Here is a 22,357-nt window from a genome sequence, read left to right as displayed (position 1 = left end):
TTCTTTCCAAAGACCGATTTGAGGTCCTAGAAAGGTGACTTCTTTGGCGGGTTAGTTTCTTCGAAGGTTTTATCCTTGTTGTTCCTCAAACCTGATTCTGGATCTTCAAGAGGTGGGCCCAAAGATGTATTTGATCCACGGGTCATAAAATACCTGAAAGAAAACAGAGAAAGACATGTAAAAAGAACAAAACAAAGTAAAAAACAAAAATAAACACACGAAAGTCAGTGTACCTATCATTTAGCAATATAGTTCAAGCAAGCAGGGTATCGAACACAGGGAACGGTAACAATTAAATTAACTACTAGAATTATCTAAATAAAAACAAGCAATAAAAAGAAAGGTTTCCTCTAGTTTTGCAAGACTAGAAACTTAAACAATTAACTAATACTCAAACTAAGACAACTAACAACTAAAGCAAATAAGAAGTAACTAGATTCAATAATAAAAGAGACTTATGTTCAGGTTCGACTCACTTGTTCTTATGGTTGATTTTATGGCAAGTACAATGGATTATTTTATCATTGGATACTGATTAATGTGATTAGATTCATGTTCACTATTACTAATCCTTAGAAAACAAATTAATTCAAACAGTGGCCAATTGGTTAAACTAATGAGTTTCCTAGTATTTTGATTCGGGTTAAGTAAGACTTGTAATTTTAGCTAATTAAATTTATTGATTCAATCAACATCTTGTATGGTTGTTCATCACACAAGATCACATATTAACTTACTTATTTTCTAGTTAATCCTAGGTTCATATTCACTAATACTAGGCATATAATATTGTTTTTCACAAAAATCATATGAAACAAGCGATTAAGAAGATGTTCATGCAACTTAATAGACTTGATAATTAACAGAAAAACAATTATGGTCAACACATAAGGATCTTTAACAAGCTTAACAAAACAATTTCACCAAATCAATTAATCCATACCATAAAATCAAACCATAGTTGCAAGTTAATCTACCCTAAACAGAAGTGATGAGTTTTTTAGCTCATATCTATAGCAACTAAAATCTCAAAAACGAAATCTAATGGTAAAAACATAATGTAAGCAATAGATTAAGAAAAGAGAATGTGTTTTGCCTTTCGATCTCTTCCAAATTGGTCTCTAGGGGTGATCTTCGAATTCCAGGGCTTCAGCAATACTTCCAATCGCAAATTAGTCGCAATTAATCCTCCCAAAAACTTCTGGTCTCGAGCAATAATGTCCTTCATATAGTTTTCTGAAAACAGGGGCAACTCGTCGAGTCCATAGACCGACTCGACAAGTCCATCACTTAAATCCTGTGTGCGGTAAGGCACCTGATGGTTCACGAATCTTCTTATCAACTCGTCGAGTTGAGGACCAACTCGCCGAGTTCTTCACAATTTCAGCTTGATTTCTTCTAACTTTTCTTCCCGAACTTCCGATCACTAGTCCCGCTTTATTTTTAACTCGAGTATGTCTTTTAGGATGAAAATACTATTTTAACATAATTAAGTACCTTTTGTTCAATATTTGAGACAAACTAGCCAACAAGTATTAAGATATTAGACAAAATATACAACTAAATATGCACATATCAGTCATCGTGGCTCGCCTGACCAAGAGTGCCTATTTTCTGGCGGTTCGGGAGAGTTCTTCGGCCGAGAAGTTGGCTGATGTGTATGTTCGCGAGATCGTTGCTTGCCATGGGGTTTCGGTCTCCATTGTTTCAGACTGTGATGTTCTTTCCACCTCCCATTTTTGGCAGAAGTTCCATGAGGAACTAGGCACGAGCTTGTGCTTCGTTGTAGCTGAAGCCGCACGAGACGCGATATCCCATGCATGATTTGGAGTTGTGGACAGTGGTTTTTTCCCTCAAGATTTGGAGGCATTATTTTTATGGGGTCCGTTGTACTATCTACACGGATCACAAGAGTCTGAGGCATACTATGGATCAGCCGAACCTGAACATGAGGCAACGTAGGGTGCTGGACTGTGACAACCCGGAACTTTTATCTCGCACCCTCAGTCGATTCAATCAAGGTTAAACATGTTTTGTTGACTTCTTGCAATGTTTGAGGGTTCATTTAGGTGGTTCTAAGCTTGAGTATAACCAAGGTTGAGTTTAGGAATCAGTCAGCAAGTCGTATATTGTCAAAACAAGGCCATACACATCCTTAGAGGGAGTGTACGGCCGTAGACATGGGTGTGTGGCCGCACACACACCTCCTGGCAACACACTCCCTTCTAGACAGCACACCCACCCTATATAAAGGGTAGACCCCCTTTCCTTTCATTCCTTTAACACCTTGGCAGCATACAACACTATTCCTCTCAAGCTTCTTCAACCACAAACCCTCCAAGGCTTTAAAAACGTGAGTAATCCATCCCTTAACTTATTGTGCTTGAAGAACCACTTGATCTGAGCCTTTAATCATCAAGTCCCGACTTGTTCTTCATCTCTTTGAAGGAGTGCGGCCGCACACCCCCTTTGTGGTGGCCTCACACTCCTAAAAGACCCTCCAAAGTGAGAGTTTGGCTTCCATATTCGAGATAGATGGGACCCTAGCCTTGTTGCCCCTTGGAAATGGCATTTTGGGACATTTTTGTGTGGGGTGTACGACCGCACACACCCATGTACGGCCGTACACACCCTTGTGCGGCAGCACACTTCAAGTGTGTGGCAGCACACCCTAGTGTGCGACCACACACTCATTCTAGGGCCACAAACACACTTCTAAGACCCCTAACTTGCACTACATTCGAGTTTAGAACTAGGACACTTTATGAATTTCAAGTATGGACCTTGAAACACCCCAAGAACACCTTCCAACATGAGTGTACGGCCGCACACCCATAGCCGCACACACCATTAAGGTGGCCATACACCTCCCTCATGCAATCCTTTAAGGTCCTAACACTTAGTGCAAGTAGTTCCCAATTCTTAGAGTGGTTCTCCATCACTTTTAGTGGTGAAATACCTTCATTTGACTCCTTTATGTGCCATTACATGTTAACTATGATCAGATCGTATTCAAGGCTTCACTTGAACATCCAACATTTCGTGTCGATCCTTCATTCAAATCACCCGAGGTGAGTTCATACCCCTACGCTTTTATAGTTTTTAAAACATTTTCAGGGGGGATACAAGCAAAATTACAAGGAAACTTGTGCTCAAAATATATTATTTTTTTAAGATAATTATATTTTCAGTATGCTTTTAACACGGAAAACAGTTTTACCAAACGATTAAAAAAAATCAACTCGTAGAAACAGTTTTCAAAACTAGAACAGTGAACTTGTGAATCATGTATTATTATGTATTATTTTATAAAAAGGATTCATGCAAATCATAAACAGGAATTTTCGGTATTATTAGTCGTAAATTTGTTAGGCTATGTTTGAGACACGTCCTTGGTAACACTCACCACAAGAAACAGAGTGGAGGACTAGTACTCGTGACCAGAATCTCTTGTAGGGAGAGCGTGACTGTGGTGTATAGATCTATACGGGACTGACAATCCCGCACCTCACTGCTAGCTACAGTTGGACCGGCAGGTCTGCGGGTGATAAAGTCATTAAGGATATCGGTCGTTGCGGGCTATATCCAGTCAGTTATGGTTATGATACTCACAACCTAGATAACAGGAATTTACTTTTGTAATAATGAATCAAGTGAACTAACCTCAAAGTAATGACCGATAGATTACTGGAGGGTATTAATAATAATATCTTCAGGATTTAGTTCATCACGGTTTTCTTTTATTTAGTTTTTAAGACTAATATATCTCTCTGGGTGTAACCAGGGTTTTTAAAAGAAAACTGCTTTTATATACACGAGTATGGTAGATACTTGCAAACCTCAGTCTAAAACGGATAATCAACCATCAACTTTTAGGGAAAATATAGGATTTTCCCGGGATAAACCGGCTATTCAAAACGGATTGTTTTTACAACCAACGGATATTCATATTCATTCCACGACTCATTGGATTGTACATATCCTGTACGAACCTGAAAGTCATGGAAGGAATGGATTTTCAACCATGCTCTTCATAAGAAAATATAGGATTTTCTGGAGGAACACTTTTCAAAAGGATCAAAGAACATTTTTCCACCAAAACTAAATGCTTATGAACTCACCAGCTTTATGCTGATATTCTTCAAAACTGCTTGTATTCTCAGTGAATTAGTAGATAGGTACTTCCAAGGGTTCGGAGAAGTCGGAGCGTTAGAGTCACGTCTTTACTATTTTACTTTTGATATGAACAAAACTATGTAGTAAACAATGTAAACCTTTTTCATATATGTATTCAATGTCCGGTTGTGTTTACTATGCTTGTTATGATACAATTGTTGTGATACTACGCATGACGTCCTCCACCCCGGAACGGTTCCGCCATCACGGTTTCGGGGTGTGACAGATTGGTATCAGAGCCCTTGTTTATAGCGAACTAAATATATCGAACCTTACATGGTATACAACTATAAATACTAAGGGGCCTAAGTGCTCTAAACTAAAAGTATACTTTCAAAAATACAAGTATTTTTATAAAAGTATATAAGTATACCCGAGTATCAAAATCCGTGTCGTAAGTAGAACAAAACAAAAGTATTTGGATGTTGGACATCGCGGTTAAACTTGGGCAGTTATGTAATCATGTCTAGGGTGAATATAGCCTGATCAACTATATTCAGTCAAGACATGACCAACATGTGCTTGGGAGTGACTATGGTGTTACAGCAAGTCTAAAACTTACCTAGATACTAGAGGAGTTCTAGAGCCAAACATAAGGATTAAAATACTATAGGAGTATTTTAGGATGCTATAACGACTAAGCCGAAAACTTACCCAAGGATCCATCCTTCAAGAATCAAGCGTGTAGCCATGATACATTGGAAGTATTATTAGATTCGATGCCTATTAACTATTCCTTTACCATCACCGCGCATAGATAGCATGGCTGGATTCCATCTCCCTGGCGACCCATACTTTCCCAACCAAGGAGATGACGGATGGATTGAGCCAGAGCCAGAAGGAAACCATGAAATTCCTTTGGACGATGACTTTGCCGAACCATTCCCTGAAGAGACTGACTCGGAACCCGAAGTCAAGAACCTACCTCAAGTGACCCCAATACCAAGTCCTAACCCTCATATTGAATTCCAAGGTCCAACGCTCATGTGGGTCAGGGGTTTGAATAGGTGGAGCCACGAGCAAGACCAACCCCTCCCATACGACAGAAACCGCAACTTTTACAATCTGAACGAGGGAGGCCCCGCAGACAGGGCCCTTCCAATCATGACACGCCAAGTGGCTCGCAATGTGGAGCTAGGTATGGCAACCCTTCACCGAGCAGTGGAGCTCGATGCTGATTCGGACACCAGCACGGACCGCGTCCGTCGGTTCGAGATTGCTCATGCGAGGGCCGCAAGGAACAATGAAGCTTTGCAGCGAGAATTAGCTACAACCCGAGCCGAGGTCATAGAGCTCCAAGCCCGTCAGTCAGAGAACGAAAGACGTCTGCATGACGTGGAGCGTCAGCTGGCCGAATTAAGGTTTCACCTGAGGAGTGCCCGTCGCCAATAGAGGAATACCCTACTCATTCTTCCTTTTTGGTCTAAGGAATAACTTTCATATCTACATTCTGAATAGCTCTTTTTCGTAAACATCTCTGTCTTTCATATCGCCAAAAATTTTCTCTTTGTTATTAGGACTTAGACCTATTGTTAGGTCATGAGTTCCGAAATATGTAATCCCAGTTTCAGTTATGACGACAACAATCGTATTTCAGCTAAAGCATGTATCATAGGATGTGCTCATACCTTGGACGATCATTCCTTTTTCCCATCGATTTCATATCAGTCTTCATGAAAAGCTTCAATGTCCTAATCGGCATAGGACGAATGAGTCTCCCATCGTGACGATGTCCTTTGCTTCGAGAAAGCGATTCGTCTCAATCTTCCTTCTGACGGAGTCCTCACTGGGCTCAGTGATAAGTCTGTTCGAACCTTAGTATCATTTCATGCGTCAAAGCCTAGGAGCATCTGCGGAAGGAATGCTATGCAATCCTGGCTCATGTTGTCAATGAGACGTAAGAACTTAAAGACCTCGAGAGCATCTCCGAAGTCTGCAACTTTCCCGATGTCTTCCCCAAAGACATTCCAGGGATTTCTTCCGAGTGTCAAGTTGAATCCTATATCGACTAGATCCCCGGAACTACCCTTATAGCCAAATCTCCATATCATCAAGAGCCGACGAAAATGTGAGAGTTACTCAGCCAGCCCGATGAGCTGAGCAACCAGGAGTTCGTAAACTTATTGTATGTGAACTTTGTGTGCTCAAATCTTTTCTATCCTTGCTAAGACCACATCATGGGGATGTGGCTCGAATCAAAGAGAGTCAGATAGCAAAAACGGGGAATCTCAATGCATAGATAAACATTTAGGATTCATCCTGAGGCAACCATTGTTGCTCACAAACTCTTTTCTTGACACATAACATATCATGCCTCAGAAGAAACGTAACCAACCCACCGGTAAGACACCGATCCTCCAAATGGACTCAGCTACGTTCCAAGCTACTGTCACAGCATCCGTAGCAGCCGCCCTAGCTGTTCTTAATGCCAACAACACAAATGCGGGTGGAAGTGTGAATGGCAATCCAAACCTTGGTGTTAACCAATCTCAACAACAAGTGCCTACTAGAAAGGACACACATGATCTCCGACCTAACGTCTTGAAACGAAAATACAAAGGAAGTTGTTCGACCCAAGGACCTACTGAAAGGCAACGAATTGGGACAGTCAATACCCCAGTCAGCCCCGTTGTTCCAACCCCAACCGCATCTTACTTCGGAAACCTCCCGCACTGTAGCAAATGCAACTACCACCATCATGGAGTCTGTCGAGTGCTGCATTACACCAGATGCAACAGGAAGGGGCACACCTCCCGCAGCTGTAGAACCCTAGTCAAGTTCGTCACTCTGAATACCAATGTTGGGGCTAGCCAACATGTTACCTTTGTGGCAGTGTAGGACATTTCAAAAGAAATTGTCCAAGGGCAAAGGATGGCAAGGAAGCTCGCTTCGCGAAGACCCCGACTCAACACATTACTTCCATTACCGATGCTAGCATAGTTCAAGTGTGTTGTGCATGTGGCGAAATGGGACATTTCAAAAGAGACTGCCCAACAGAGAAGAACAACGAGGAGACCGGAGGAGTCTGACCTCAGAAGATGGGAAGGATCAAAGAACCCTACAGTGTTCTGGGTACGTTTTCAAAAACCTCAATAATTATTCATAATCGTGATTTCTTTTCCGTCCAAATTAAATCACAACATACTTTTAAAAGTTGATGTCGTAATGGGTAAATTATGGTGGCCTAGTGTATACATTGGAGTCAGTTGTGTTTATACATGACTTGTATGCGCCAAGCAATCATAGGAAAAATCTAGTGAGAACCATTCCATCGAGAGTTCATAATTTCAAAACATCGGGACCCTCGTATTAGTAGTACCCGCCAAGTTCAAGTCAAACACAGAAAACACCAGAGACGTTCATCTAGGGACACCAATGTGCTAGCAAAACGATCCTCCTGGATTAACCTAACGCACGATTCTACGATGTCATTCTGTTTAGTCCGACTGAGTCTATATCATACTAAACCCTTTTGTCTTAAATCGTTCGATCGCAAAACTCTCGTCGCTCGTGACGACAAACTAGATGCGAACTTCGAAAAATTCATCTCTCTTCGAAACCCGAAAGTATTCATACGAAGAGTATCATCCACAAAGAGAAGGACAAAGTAAGGGAACCATCCGGACAATTGAAGATGTGTCGTGGGACACACATCTACCCTTAATTAAACTTTCTTGCAACAACGGTGACCTTCCCAGTATCGAGGTTGCACCGTTCGAAGCCCTCTATGGCTGAAATTACAGATCCCCCTCTGTGCTGGTCTGAGGTGGGCGGCATGTATCTAGTCAAGAATTAAGTCCCCGACAGCACCCTCACGGTCCCTGAAATTGGTGGACGTGTCCCTTGAAGGTCTCACCCGGGAAAGGCCGGATACGCTGCGAAAAGCGTAGAAAGCTAAATCCAAAGTACGTTGGACCACCCGACATCCTTGCTAGGGTGGGTCCAGTAAGCATACAAACTCTAGTTACCCCGAGAACTCAACAAAGTCCATTCCTCCCTCCTTGTGTCGAACCAAAATGAGTGTCTGTCCGATGAGACACCTACGATTTCCCCTCGACAGCCTCGAGTTAGACGAGAGTCTATACTTTGTGAGGGAATCGTCCGAGCTCACGGATCGAGAAGTCAAACGAACGAGATAACGTCACATCCCGATAGTGAAGGTCCGCTGGTATGTCAATCAGGAACTTGGATTCACTTGGGAGCATGAGAGTCCCATGAACCTTAAGTACCTCCACCTTTTCCAAGACCATGAGTTATATTCTTATTCTTGAATTTCGGGACGAAATTTCCTCTAACGGGGGAATGATGTGACAACCCGAAACTTTTATCTCGCACCCTCAGTCGATTCAATCAAGGTTAAACATGTTTTGTTGACTTCTGGCAATGTTTGAGGGTTCATTTAGGTGGTTCTAAGCTTGAGTATAACCAAGGTTGAGTTTAGGAATCAGTCAGCAAGTCGTATATTGTCAAAACAAGGCCATACACATCCTTAGAGGGAGTGTACGGCCGTACACATGGGTGTGCGGCCGCACACACACCTCCTGGCAGCACACTCCCTTCTAGACAGCACACCCACCCTATATAAAGGGTAGACCCCCTTTCCTTTCATTCCTTTAACACCTTGGCAGCACACAACACCATTCCTCTCAAGCTTCTTCAACCACAAACCCTCCAAGGCTTCAAAAACGTGAGTAATCCATCCCTTAACTTATTGTGCTTGAAGAACCACTTGATCTAAGCCTTTAATCATCAAGTCCCGACTTGTTCTTCATCTCTTTGAAGGAGTGCGGCCACACACCCCCTTTGTGGTGGCCTCACACTCCTAAAAGACCCTCCAAAGTGAGAGTTTGGCTTCCATATTCGAGATAGATGGGACCCTAGCCTTGTTCCCCCTTGGAAATGGCATTTTGGGACATTTTTGTGTGGGGTGTACGACCGCACACACCCATGTATGGCCGCACACACCCTTGTACGGCAGCACACCCTAGTTTGCGACTACACACCCTAGTGTGCGACCACACACTCATTCTAGGGCCACAAACACACTTCTAAGACCCCTAACTTGCACTACATTCGAGTTTAGAACTAGGACACTTCATGGATTTCAAGTATGGACCTTGAAACACCCCAAGAACACCTTCCAACATGAGTGTACGGCCGCACACCCCTTGGGCCGCACACACCATTAAGGTGGCCATACACCTCCCTCATGCAATCCTTTAAGGTCCTAACACTTAGTGCAAGTAGTTCCAAATTCTTAGAGTGGTTATCCATCACTTTTAGTGGTGAAATACCTTCATTTGACTCCTTTATGTGCCATTACATGTTAACTAGGATCAGATCGTATTCAAGGCTTCACTTGAACATCCAACATTTCGTGTCGATCCTTCATTCAAATCACCCGAAGTGAGTTCATACCCCTACGCTTTTATAGTTTTTAAAACGTTTTCAGGGGGGATACAAGCAAAAGTACAAGGAAACTTGTGCTCAAAATATATTATTTTGTTAAGATAATTATATTTTCAGTACGCTTTTAACACGGAAAACAGTTTTACCAAACGATTAAAAAAAATCAACTCGTAGAAACACTTTTCAAAACTAGAACAGTGAACTTGTGAATCATGTATTATTATGTATTATTTTATAAAAAGGATTCATGCAAATCATAAACAGGAATTTTCAGTATTATTACTCGTAAATTTGTTAGGCTATGTTTGAGACACGTCCTTGGTAACACTCACCACAAGAAACAGAGTGGAGGACTAGTACTCGTGACCAGAATCTCTTGTAGGGAGAGCGTGGCTGTTGTGTATAGATCTATACGGGACTGACAATCCTGCACCTCACTGCTAGCTACAGTTGGACCGGCAGGTCTGCGGGTGACAAATTCATTAAGGATATCGGCCGTTGCGGGCCATATCCAGTCAGTTATGGTTATGAAACTCACAACCTAGATAACAGGAATTTACTTTTGTAATAATGAATCAAGTGAACTAACCTCAAAGTAATGACCGATAGATTACTGGAGGGTATTAATAATAATATCTTCAGGATTTAGTTCATCACGGTTTTCTTTTATTTAGTTTTTAAGACTAATATATCTCTCTGGGTGTAACCAGGGTTTTTAAAAGAAAACTGCTTTTATATACACGAGTATGGTAGATACTTGCAAACCTCAGTCTAAAACGGATAATCAACCATCAACTTTTAGGGAAAATATAGGATTTTCCCGGGATAAACCGGCTATTCAAAACGGATTGTTTTTACAACCAACGGATATTCATATTCATTCCACGACTCATTGGATTGTACATATCCTGTACGAACCTGAAAGTCATGGAAGGAATGGATTTTCAACCATGCTCTTCATAAGAAAATATAGGATTTTCTGGAGGAACACTTTTCAAAAGGATCAAAGAACATTTTTCCACCAAAACTAAATGCTTATGAACTCACCAGCTTTATGCTGATATTCTTCAAAACTGCTTGTATTCTCAGTGAATTAGTAGACAGGTACTTCCAAGGGTTCGGAGAAGTCGGAGCGTTAGAGTCACGTCTTTACTATTTTACTTTTGATATGAACAAAACTATGTAGTAACCAATGTAAACCTTTTTCATATATGTATTCAATGTCCGGTTGTGTTTACTATGCTTGCTATGATACAATTGTTGTGATACTACGCATGACGTCCTCCACCCCGGAACGATTCCGCCATCACGGTTTCGGGGTGTGACATGGACGTAGTCAAGGATTATGACTGTGAGCTCCTTTACCATCAGGGTAAAGCGAATGTGTTGGCGGATGCCTTAAGCCGCAAGTCGGTTGGGTCTTCAGTTGGGGTATCGTGTATGAGGATATCCGTGAATTCCCCACTTTTGGGATTGATTAGGGAGGCTCGGGCCGAGGGTGTTCGGAAAGAGAATTGGAAGAAAGAGAGGTTTAGGGGTGAGATTGCCAAATTTCTTCCGAATAGTCGAGGGTTGTTGACCCGATGTGGTTGGGACAGGGTTCTGATGTTTGGTGGGGTTAGACAGATTGTATTGGAGGAGGCTCATAAGTCTCGTTTTTTTATCCATCCGGGGGCCACCAAAATGTACCGGGATCTGAGATTGAGCTATTGGTGGCCGTGTATGAAGAGTGAGATAGTTTGGTATGTAGAGAGATGCATGACCTACAGGATGGTCAAGGCTGAGCATCAGAGGTCGCATGGCAAGCTGCAACCTCTAGAGGTTCCCATGTGGAAATGGGAGCAGATTTCGATGGACTTTATCACCAAGTTGTCGAAGACGGCAAAGGGTTTTGATACTATATGGGTCATCGTGGATCGACTGACCAAGAGTGCCCACTTTATGGCGGTTCGGGAGAGTTCTTCGGGTACAAAGTTGGCCGATGTGTATGTTCTTTAGATCGTTGCTCGCCATAGGGTTCCAGTCTCCATTGTTTCAGACCGTGATGTTCGGTTCACCTCACATTTTTGGCAAAAGTTCCATGAGGAAATTGGCAAGAGGTTGCACTTCAGCACTGCTTATCATCCGCAGACCGACACCCAAAGTGAACGAACGATGCAGACCCTTGAGGATATGTTGAGGGCCTATGTTATCAATTTTGGTGGGAGTTGGGACTCCTACCTACCTCTTGCGGAGTTCTCATACAACAACAGTTATCACTCTAGCATCGGTGTTCTACCTTTTGAGCTCTTGTATGAGCGGAGATGTCATACCCCGGTTTACTGGGGCGAGGTTGGTCACAAGGTTATAGGGCGGACCGAAGTGGTCCTTCAAACCACAGAGATGATTCAGCAGACTAGACAGATATTGCAGACTGCTAAAAGTCGACAGAAGAGCTATGTCGACCGGCGATGATCCGAGTTGGAGTTTCAGGTTGGCGACATGGTGTTACTGAAGGTCTCACCTCAGAAAGGTGTGATACGCTTCAGGAAGAGGGGAAAATTGGGTCCCCGATATATTGGGCCATTTCGAGTGATCGCCAGGGTTGACAAGTTTGCTTACAAATATGATATTGGATGAGGATGCGGTGGTTTCATTGGATGACATTCAGGTTGATGAGCTCCTAAACTATGTTGAGAGGCCGGTAGCTATCCTGGAAAGGAAGGTAAAGGCTTTGCGTAGTAAGGAAGTACCTTTGGTAAAGGTACGATGACAGCACTAGAGGGGCTCCGAGTGGACCTGGGAGCCGGAGGCTGAGATGCGGGAGCATTATCCCAAGTTATTCACTACAGAAGACTTCGAGGACAAAGTCTAGTTCAAGTGGGGGAGAGTTGTAACATCCCGGTATTCAGGTACCTTTAAATTCATCCTTATGGTTTTAATTTATGTCATTTTGATCCCGGTAATAGAAGGAAGTAGCCATGAGAAGCCCAAATGGAGAAACCGTAATTTGGAAGGAATAGGAGTACGCCATGCGTACGTGTGTACGCTTAGCGTACTAGGGTGCACCCTAGTACACGAGGCTTACGTTAACGTACGCAGGGTGTAATTATCAGATATTGAAAACCCTAATTTTTAGGATTGAGCCCTATATAATCCCCCTTATAACCTCATTTCCCTCACCCTTTTAGCCTCCACCCTCCTTGAGTCGATCTTGCAAGCCTTAGCCCTTGTTTGTGTTGAGCTTGTGTGTGTGTGTGTGTGTTCTTGGTGTTGAAGAAAGAAGAAAGTATTCTTTGATAAGCTTTGGTGTGGGATTCAAGCTTGTAGATCTGAGATCATCATCTCTTTGGGAAGCTCCAGAAGGTATAAAGCCTTGCACTTTACTTGTATTTCTTAGAGATCTATCCATATGGAGTTTTATGAGTTTTGTCCCTTTTTCTTGGACTTAATGAGTAAATGCTACTCTAAGACCAAAGGAGCTGCCTTTTCAGAAGATTTAAGTTGTGTTAAGTCATAAAAATGCTTTCTTGACTCACTTAGTGCTTGCATGAAAAGTGTAAAGTTCTTTAGTGGTTAAGACCAACTAAGAGGTTGATTTTGGGTCTTAATGATGCATGCATAACCATAAAGTTGGAAACTTTATGGTTAAGAGCACCTTCTTGGACTTGGATCTGGTTATTAGACGTTTGGACTGAATGGATTAAGCCCTTATTCGAAGATTTGCATAGCCACCACGTACGGTTGGCGTACCAGGGCGTAGACTGCATAGGTGGTCAACGACGCGTTTTTTGGTCAAGGAGGAGTACGCTGAGCGTACAGCTGGGTATGCCCCGCGTACTCAGTCTGTTGGGTTTAGCAAGTTTGAGCTTCAAGTTTGGGCCACCTTTTGGGCTTGGATACTTGGGCCCTTATTAGACCATCTGAGTATTGGTGTTTTCGGCTAAGTGAAGGGATGGACTTTAGGGTAAGGCCCAAGTAGGAGTTTGGGCCCAATTTGGAAAATTAGGCCGAATATGGGCCTTGAGTAATTACTTAGTTTTGGGCCTTTTGGATCAAGATTTGGGCCTTGGTCTTAACCCAACTAAGGAAAGGGTAAAGTGGCCTTTTACCCTAATGATGCACTATTAGCTAAGGTTTGTAATCCAATTATTAATTGGATGATTATTTTGTTGTGTTAGCGCGGGGATTTTAGTGAGCCAGCAGCCGGACACCTTCAGTATGATTCAGCAGTGTGAGGTGAGTTTTCCTCACTGTACTTACGGGTCGAAGGCACCAAGGCCGACTCATTGGTTTGATAACCTGATAATCACTGATATGTTGAGTATGGAATAGATATACATGCTAGTTGTGTTATGCTAGTCTGGTAGATCTATAGGTTTACCTGTGATACTGTCTGTTTATCTGTGTATGATATTATCTATTATATGTCGACATATTGTGTAGGTTGGTTTAAGGTTGTACTGCTTCGTGCGGTAGCCAACAAACCCTGGAACAAGCCATATATGAGTTGAGGGCCAGGTAGGGCATGCCAGACTCATACTGAGGGCTCGTGAGCATTCAAGATACGTGTTGAGGGTTGTGAAGGGCATGCCATACTCGTACTGAGGGCTTAGTGGTATTCTGTCCAAGGACTGATCTGGTCGGGGAGCAAGCCAGGCATAAGTTGTGGGCCGAGGGCAAGCCAGACTTATGCTATGGGGTCAGGGGTAATCCAGTCTGTTAGTGTAGTGGTTTTAATCATGATGACATATGCGGAATATGAAATGATTTAGTGAATCATACAAGAATCATGAACACGAAGAATACAAGAGTAAATAAATATGGGTTTAGCTCTCATTAGTTTTTAGAAAGAGTACAAATGGGTTTGCAATAATTCTCTCTCTAAACTAATCTCTCTAAATATTTCTTACATAAAATGAGTGTCACTCACTTCCTATAAAGGAAAGACAACTCATTACACACATACAAAGGAGTAAGCACACATGACATCAAAGAGTGACTTTGCATCCTAACATTCTCCCCTCAAAGTTAGGATTGGATGTCCCGGCTTCAATATCTAACGAGCACGCGCGATCAAGACTAACTCCCCCTCAAAGTAACATTGGTATTCAAATCTGAAAATGAATACCCGATAAGCTTCGAATACCCACTCTTCATTCTCCTCATTTTTATAATCAACAAGTGATTATAAAACTCATTAAGGTTGACAAGTGCCCGGTGAATAATCTTCACAAATCTCCCCCTTGATGTGTGCCAAAAATGAAACCACGAAAAACTTGCATGAAAAAACAATCACGAAAAAGTCTTGAAAATTTTCCAATTTTATGAAAATTTTCGACTTTTGGGTGAGAGTTGCAAGAATTTCGAAAATCCGGGTAAAAATTGCCAATATCAAAATTCTGCAGGGACCCGTTGCGCCAAAAACAGTCTCAGATGCGAAACTTTACCCCAATTGAGAAACTGTGCATAAAGTGTTAATTCGCTTTAACTGTAGGGGCCTGATACGTAAATTTCTCCATTTCTCAGAATTTTCAACCCAATTGCGAAGTTGGGTAAATTCTACCAAGTTTCAAAACATCAGGGATTCGAAACGAAAAGTCTGCATTTAACACAAACTTTTATCTCCAATTTCAAATGTGGGTTTTTTCTGCCACTTCTTTGAAAGATAAGGGATTCGAAATGAACATTCTCTTTCTTCCCCGATCTATTTGTACCAGTCAGATATGAGTTCGATGCCAAGCCAGACCATTCGAAATTGATACCAAAATTACCCATTTCGAAGTCTTCAAAATCGACACTCGACGTCGACTTCCCTTTCATTACTCCCATTTCAAACCGTCAATCCTTCGATTTGCAGTAAACAGAGTTTGACTCCAAAAAGTCAAATCCAAAATTAAGTAAACATAAATCCATTCGAACATCAGAATGACTATCTACATCAACCCAAATTCCAGTTGAGTGTGATGTGAAACCCGATCATCCCATTTCGAATCCTCAATATCAGTCGACATCGGCATAAACAATATCAGGCTTCGAAATCAAGACTCAAGAGTCGATTCTACCGATGAGGCACCCATAACGTTCAAAATCAGGCTTTCAATCATTGTCGTCGATCCAAAATCAGTTGACCCTCAATATCGATACCCATAACGAATCCTTCAACCCATCGAAATCGATCCTTCCTAGTCGACTCGATATTGACATTGAATACTCGATTCTAAAAATCACCAATCAACCTCGATCCCAAATCTTCAATTCATTAGGCCTTCGAAATCGATTTCATATAAGGACCCTCGACATCAAGACTTTTGACTCCAAATCAAAACCAGAATTCAACTATCAACTCTCATTTCGACTCCAATAACCCATCAACCAAAATCGAAACTCCAAACAATGATCATATGAGTGTCATCAACAGTCAAATCAAACAAGAACAACACTCGAATTTGATTTCAACCCTGAGCAAACACAATTGACTCAAATACGTTTGAATGTATATCATTGACTTCTAAATAATCGATTTCGGTTTCAAATCCAAAACACGTTCGTTTCCAAAGCAGTCGAACCCAAGGAGTAATCAACAACATCATTGAAATCAACTCTTGACTCAAAACACATATACCTTCGAAATCGATATACTCGACAACAAGAACAACTCGAACTCTTCTGATTGTTTGAAACGAAATCTCAAGCACTTCGATTTTGACTCCTAGCTTCTATTACAGATGACAAAATGGATTTTGATTTGAGTTAAAACAAAATATGTGATGAACAGTGTTTGTATAATGTTTGGGCTCAACTTTGAATTAAATCCATGAACAGTAATGGACTCGGAATAATGATAAGTGAAGATTTCAAATTAATGGGCTCAAGGTGATTCAATGATGAACAGTAAAAATTTCGAACAAAAAAAATTTGATTTTGAAATTAAAAAGAAATATGAGAATATGATTTGGATTTTTGGATTGATCTAAACAAAAAAAATAATTGGATCAACAATGGGGATGAAGCAGAATAAGGGTAGGTTGATAACCCACAGCAGAAGGCATTCTACCCAACAAGGTGGATACTTCAGATTCTGCTTGGACAAAATGGAAGATATTGTCAATAAATAAAAGTACATCTTGTTCATTAACATCTCGTAAATATTCCGCCATAGTTAGGGCAGTCAAACCAACTCTCATACGAGCTCCCGAAGGTTCATTCATCTGACCGTAAACTAGAGCTACTTTTGATTCTGGAATATTTTTTCATTAGTTACTCCAGATTCTTTCATTTCCTTCACGAATCCGTTCACCGACTCCGCCAAAATACAGATCGCCTCCGTGAACTTTGGCAATATTGTTAATCAATTCCATAATGAGTACTGTTTTACCCATGCCAGCTCCCCCGAATAGTCTGATTTTTCCTCCACGGCGATAAGGGGCTAAATAATCTACTACTTTAATTCCGGTTTCAAAAGTAGATAATTTTGTATCTAACTGTATAAAGGCAGGCGCAGATCTATGAATAGGAAATGTTGTACTAGTATCTACAGGACCTAAATTACCAACAGGCTCGCCAAGCACGTTGAAAAATCGTTTGAGAGTCGCTCCACCGACCGGAACACTTAGTGGAGCTCCCGTATCATATACGTCCATCCCTCTCGTTAGACCATCTGTAGCACTCATAGCTACGGCCCTAACTCGATTGTTTCCTAATAATTCCAACAAATCAAAGGGATCAAAAATGAAAAACGTAAAGCACGAATCGAAATCATGAACGTTTTGGAATCCATCTGAGAATTTGAGATACCTTTTTGATGATCCAAGTTCCATTTGCAACGATCGAGTCAAATTTTGAAGATCTTGGTTCTTTTGTTGGAATAAGAAAATCACCAATTTGAACATTGTACCACCCACGATGCGTGTTGCACAACTCGTTCTTCGTTTTCTTCAACGATCTAACACCATATTCATAAGAACCATCAACACTTTTGGGTTTTGAATTCAAATTCATTGCAACACTTGGTGATTGTTGCTTTGGAACCTAAATTTGCTTTATGGATTTCGGCTTCACAACAACATTTGACGATTTTTGTGAATAAACCCACTTGTTCTTACGTTTGATCTCCTTATTCTTTTTCTTTCTCATATTTTTACATCTTGAAGATTTGATTTCAAGAACAACTTCATTCTTGACAACTTCAACTTTGCAAGTTTGAATCAAATATTTTAGAGTGTGATAATGTGAATTTATTGGATTGATGGCTTTCGATAAGGGATCATTCCTTCAAACGAATCACAAGAACACAAAATATCATCGATTTGAACTCCAATCGAGCAAAAAACTTTTTCATCTTCATTAGAATCAACTTGAATCTTCTTATCATGAACTTCAAGAACATCACATTGAATTCTATAGTCTTGAACTTCAACATACTTAAGAGCATGAAGATCACTTGGGTTTTCAATAAGAGAAATGTATTTCTTATCAAACAAATCTCTTTCTTCTCCTTCCTTTTGATTTTCACTCCAAGATAACATGCTCATAGTAATTTGAATCAAAAAATCAATCTTCGAAAGTGGTTGAAACATCAATCTTCCATGATCATCCTTCAAACCTCCATAAGAAACCAAAGTTTCCCATGAAATCAACCCACCTTTCAATAATAATCCATAGAATTGATTTTCATTGACTTTGTACTTGACACCATCTTTGATCAATCGATAAGATCTTGAGTTTTTCTAGAGAGAGAAAGTGATTTTGAATGGGTTTCTACAGAGAGAAAGCAAAAATCACTTGAATTCTAGTGAAGAAAATCGAATTATAAAACAAATCAAGGAATAATTAGATTTCTAGAATCCAAAAACTTTCTATAACACGAAGATCAAATAGCAATGAAGAATCACCAAATCAAAAATATCATCATGGATCAATTCTTGAAAGATTCAAGAACACCTGCTCTGATACCAATTGTAGTGGTGTTAATCATGATGACATATATGGAATATGAAATGATTTAGTGAATCATACAAGAATCATGAACATGAAGAACACAAGAGTAAATAAATCTGGGTTTAGCTCTCGTTAGTTTTTAGAAAGAGTACAAATGGGTTTGCAATAATTCTCTCTCTAAACTAATCTCTCTAAAGTTGTTCTTACAAAAAATGAGTGTCACTCACTTCCTATAAAGGAAAGACAACTCATTACACACATACAAAGGAGTAAGCGCACATGACATCCAAGAGTGACTTTGCACCCTAACAGTTAGTTGTTGACCCATTGCATGATGTTATTGTATATGTATTATTTGTTTGTGTGTTGGTATTTTGGGGGAACTCACTAAGCATTAGACTTACAGTTTTGGATTGTGTTTCAGGTACCTCAGAGGATCGCGGGAAGGCGAAGGCGTCATCGTGCACTTCCTCGTGTTTGTTTTTGTGATTTTGGGTAAAATCTGATATTAGACATGTTTTGAAAACTATTTTGTAAACAATGATGATTTTTGGGTTGTTTAAAAGATTTAAATTTTTCATGAATTCTATGAATGTTATAGTTGTTGAGTCTTGGTCGTTCCCGTGGATCGGGTCCTCCGACACATCTAGCCATGATTGAGCTAGTGCCCTCTCTTCATCATCTGTCCCCTCTACATGGAGCCCTCCCTTTTCCTTTTTTTTTTGTGCTTGTGGTTCCACTTCAGGCTCTTGAAATGATTCTTCAACGTGATCTTCAACGGGGCCTTCATCGGAAGAATCGGTTGACTCGTCGAGTAGGCGACGTGGTTGGGATTGAAAGTTAGTTTGCGGTTGGGGTTGAGAAAAGAATTGAGTTTCTTGAACCGTTTCAAACGGATCAAGATCCACATTCGGACGAGGTGTTGGTTGAGATTGGTTGTTGTAAAATCTCATTGGTTGAGAAAAGAACAGATCAAATGGAAACATTTGTGGAGTCATTGTAGGAAAGTAGAAGCTAGCGAGAGAGTGAATTGTTGATCAAATGATGGTCGATAACATGGTGGTGATGGAAGGTTTGGGGATGAAAGGTTTGGTGATTGAGTGTTTGGAGGAGGAAGGTGTAGTGATGGAAGGTTTGAAGATTTCTTTTTGTTTGTTCTTGGGGTTTTTTGCTTGATATGAAAACATTTTTCATTGGTGAATTGATAGAGTTTGTGAGAGAGATATGATATTTTTGTGTGTGTAAATTATTGAGAGTGTGGTTTAATTTATAGTAGTTGAATATTTTAATTTTTTTATTAAAAAAAACGATTTTTAAGTTGTTGAAATGTAAATTCAAGTTGAATTAAACTTTCAATTAAATTAAGAGAGTCGTTGATAAAATTGTTGAATTAAATTGAAGTTATTCAATTCGGTCGATGTCCATCCAAAGAAAGAGTCAAACAAATCCTTGACATATCCATTCAACCAATCAGCAACGTTATCTTTGTTTCTCTCTATTCTCATGAGGTACACATCGAATGAATCCTAGCGACCCCCTAGCGAATGCTAGGGGCGGTGTGTTGTACCCTTAGCGACTTTGATGAGTGTGGGTAACGACTCCCACTTCGTCCAATCTTATAATGCTAAGAAATCTATTCATAGGTTGGATGATCCGCTAAAGCGGATAAAGGGCAAAAAAAAAATACCAAAATTTCTCAAATATTTAGGCATTAACAAACTAAAAAATAGACATTGGACATAACCTAACATTTGTATAAACAAATTTTTTTTTTTCAAATGTTTAGACATCAACGAACTAGAAAAACCGAACATTTTGTATCAATTTGGATGGCAATAAAACTAAAATACAATATAACTTGTAATGGATTGGATAGAATTTAATATATACTTTGTAATGGATTGGATAGAATTTAACGGTTGCTTTATGTTTTATACTATAAAATATAAATTATAAGCTTAACAGAATATATAGTATTCAAGGTTGGAGATCAGGATATATTTTCATTCTAACAAATTCTAATAAATCACACGTCTCTCCGACGATGGCCGACGATCACCATCATCAAAAATCACCGTCAAACCCTCAAAACCCTAAAGTTTCTACTGAAATCGGACGTAGTAGCAGTCATATTAAACCAAATTACCCGAACCCGCCCGATATAACAAACCCGGACGCAGCAGCGCTAAGGGAACAATGGAAGTACGCCATCAGACAGTACAGCAAATGGTACTCTCACGCTTGGGGCACCGCTATACTCGCCGGAGTTTCTTTCTTCGCCCTCGGTTGGGTAATTAAAGGAGGTAATCCACTTCCTTCATTCCATCAAAACGACGACGCCTCCCGAGATCCCCCCAATTCTCCGACCGATTCTCCTGATGTCAACCGAACTCACTGAATTCCATTTCAAAAGTGAGTCTAACTTCTCAATTTACCTTAGTTGATTGAATTTTGTTGCTTTTAAGATTTTGTGTAATCAACACCACTTGTACTAAAAAAAATTCTCTTAAAAGCCCTAGCTTGATTATCTTTTCTTGGATGTATTTTACTGACATGATATAATCATCAAGGCATCTCTTAGTTGATTTTAACAGAAATCAGATTTTGGGTACTTTGACTACTCCTTTATTTATTTATAACAAATTCATGTTCGTATGAACTATCAATTCATAGACATTTTGGGGAAACTCTTGTGAAAGATTCAAATAGATAGATTTCATTAGCTGCAAGTTGTGTTTGATCAACAATAATTTCTTTGACTCTTAAACCTTTATCTTGTTCTCTGTTTTGGGTTATCTAAATCTTAAACCAGTTTGTACTCTACTTCTAGAATTGATTTTGTTCTCAATTAGGTATAATCTTTTAGCTGTAGATACCTTACTAAAAATTTAGGGCAAATTGCAGGAAATAGCAGCTTCTTATTAGCATATTTCTATTACTTTCATTACTTTCTTTTATTTTTATTTTTTTTTCTTCTTAACACTTCGTACTTAGAAAAATCTACCAGATCATAGCCATTGTACTCTCGACTTTTATGTTACGACATTATAAAATTTTATTCAGTTATATTAGTGAAAATTGCTACAATTGGATACGTTTTTCAAGCTACAAATTTTCCCTAATTTACTTTTTGAAGGTGAATTTACGTATCTACCCATTGCCGTTATCAGAATTAATTTGTTATTGTTATTGCTAGCTTCATTGTTGGGTTCCACAAATTGTTTTGTGGAGTTCTTTTATATATTGCTCTTTTCCTTGAGGAAATAGTAAATCAGCAATATGTAAAAAAATAAAGTATATTACTATTATTTGTAAAGAAACATAAGTTGCTATTATTGTTAAAAAATATAAAAGGATTAATACTTGTTACAATTTTAAAATTGCAGATGTGAGTCATGCTACAACAACGAAAGATAACATAAAAAAAGCTGAAGAAGTTTACCACCTTGTATAATGTATAGCGTAACAAGAACAATGGTAAAGAAGGTTTTGTATGGCTTCTTTAAGTTAACTTGTAAACTCACTTTTTCCTAAAGTATTACCCTTTGTAGATTTTTCATATGGTTTTATGAGACAACTACCCCTTCTTGTGCATATGTTTTTGATGAGGAGGATGAAAAGGTCATTTAGGTCTTTTTGTGTAGATGAAAAATCAAGAGTGAGTTTTGTCCATCTTTTGTGTGAAACAAAAATATTATTATTTTTAAACTATTGACACGAGTTGCACTCCTAGTCCAATGTATGTCAAAACCAGTATAAAGGTCGTCTTTTTTTTTTCTTTTACTTGACAAATGCTTTCTAGTGTTGTATTTGTCCGTTTTGTTAAGAGCAAGAGAGCAAGTGGTATTTATGT

General features: G+C 39.9%; 1 protein-coding gene and 1 pseudogene across 1 annotated transcript; one reads left to right on the top strand and one right to left on the bottom strand.

Annotated features, from left to right (window-relative positions):
* Nucleotides 1-16,559: 16,559 nt before the first annotated feature.
* LOC145129795 (ATP synthase subunit beta, chloroplastic pseudogene) lies at nucleotides 16,560-19,502 on the bottom strand (annotated as a pseudogene).
* Nucleotides 19,503-20,482: 980 nt separating this feature from the next.
* Nucleotides 20,483-22,098, top strand: LOC145166687 (uncharacterized). Its single transcript, XM_079085713.1, has 2 exons — nucleotides 20,483-20,916; nucleotides 21,891-22,098. The coding sequence occupies exon 1, from the start codon at nucleotides 20,549-20,551 to the stop codon at nucleotides 20,900-20,902; it is 354 nt and encodes a 117-aa protein (XP_078941839.1). The 5' UTR covers nucleotides 20,483-20,548; the 3' UTR covers nucleotides 20,903-20,916; nucleotides 21,891-22,098.
* Nucleotides 22,099-22,357: the final 259 nt, after the last annotated feature.

Source organism: Lactuca virosa, chromosome 1 (genome assembly GCF_052849685.1).
Source record: "Lactuca virosa cultivar CGN04683 chromosome 1, Lactuca_virosa_CGN04683_v6, whole genome shotgun sequence".
In the NCBI taxonomy this organism is placed as follows: Eukaryota; Viridiplantae; Streptophyta; class Magnoliopsida; order Asterales; family Asteraceae; genus Lactuca; species Lactuca virosa.
Note: the sequence above shows the minus strand (reverse complement) of the source record. Positions and strands in the feature narration are given on the sequence as shown.

Coding starts and splice junctions, on each gene's coding strand:
- LOC145166687 (XM_079085713.1), top strand. CDS start 20,549: ATGGCCGACGATCACCATCATCAAAAATCACCGTCAAACCCTCAAAAC.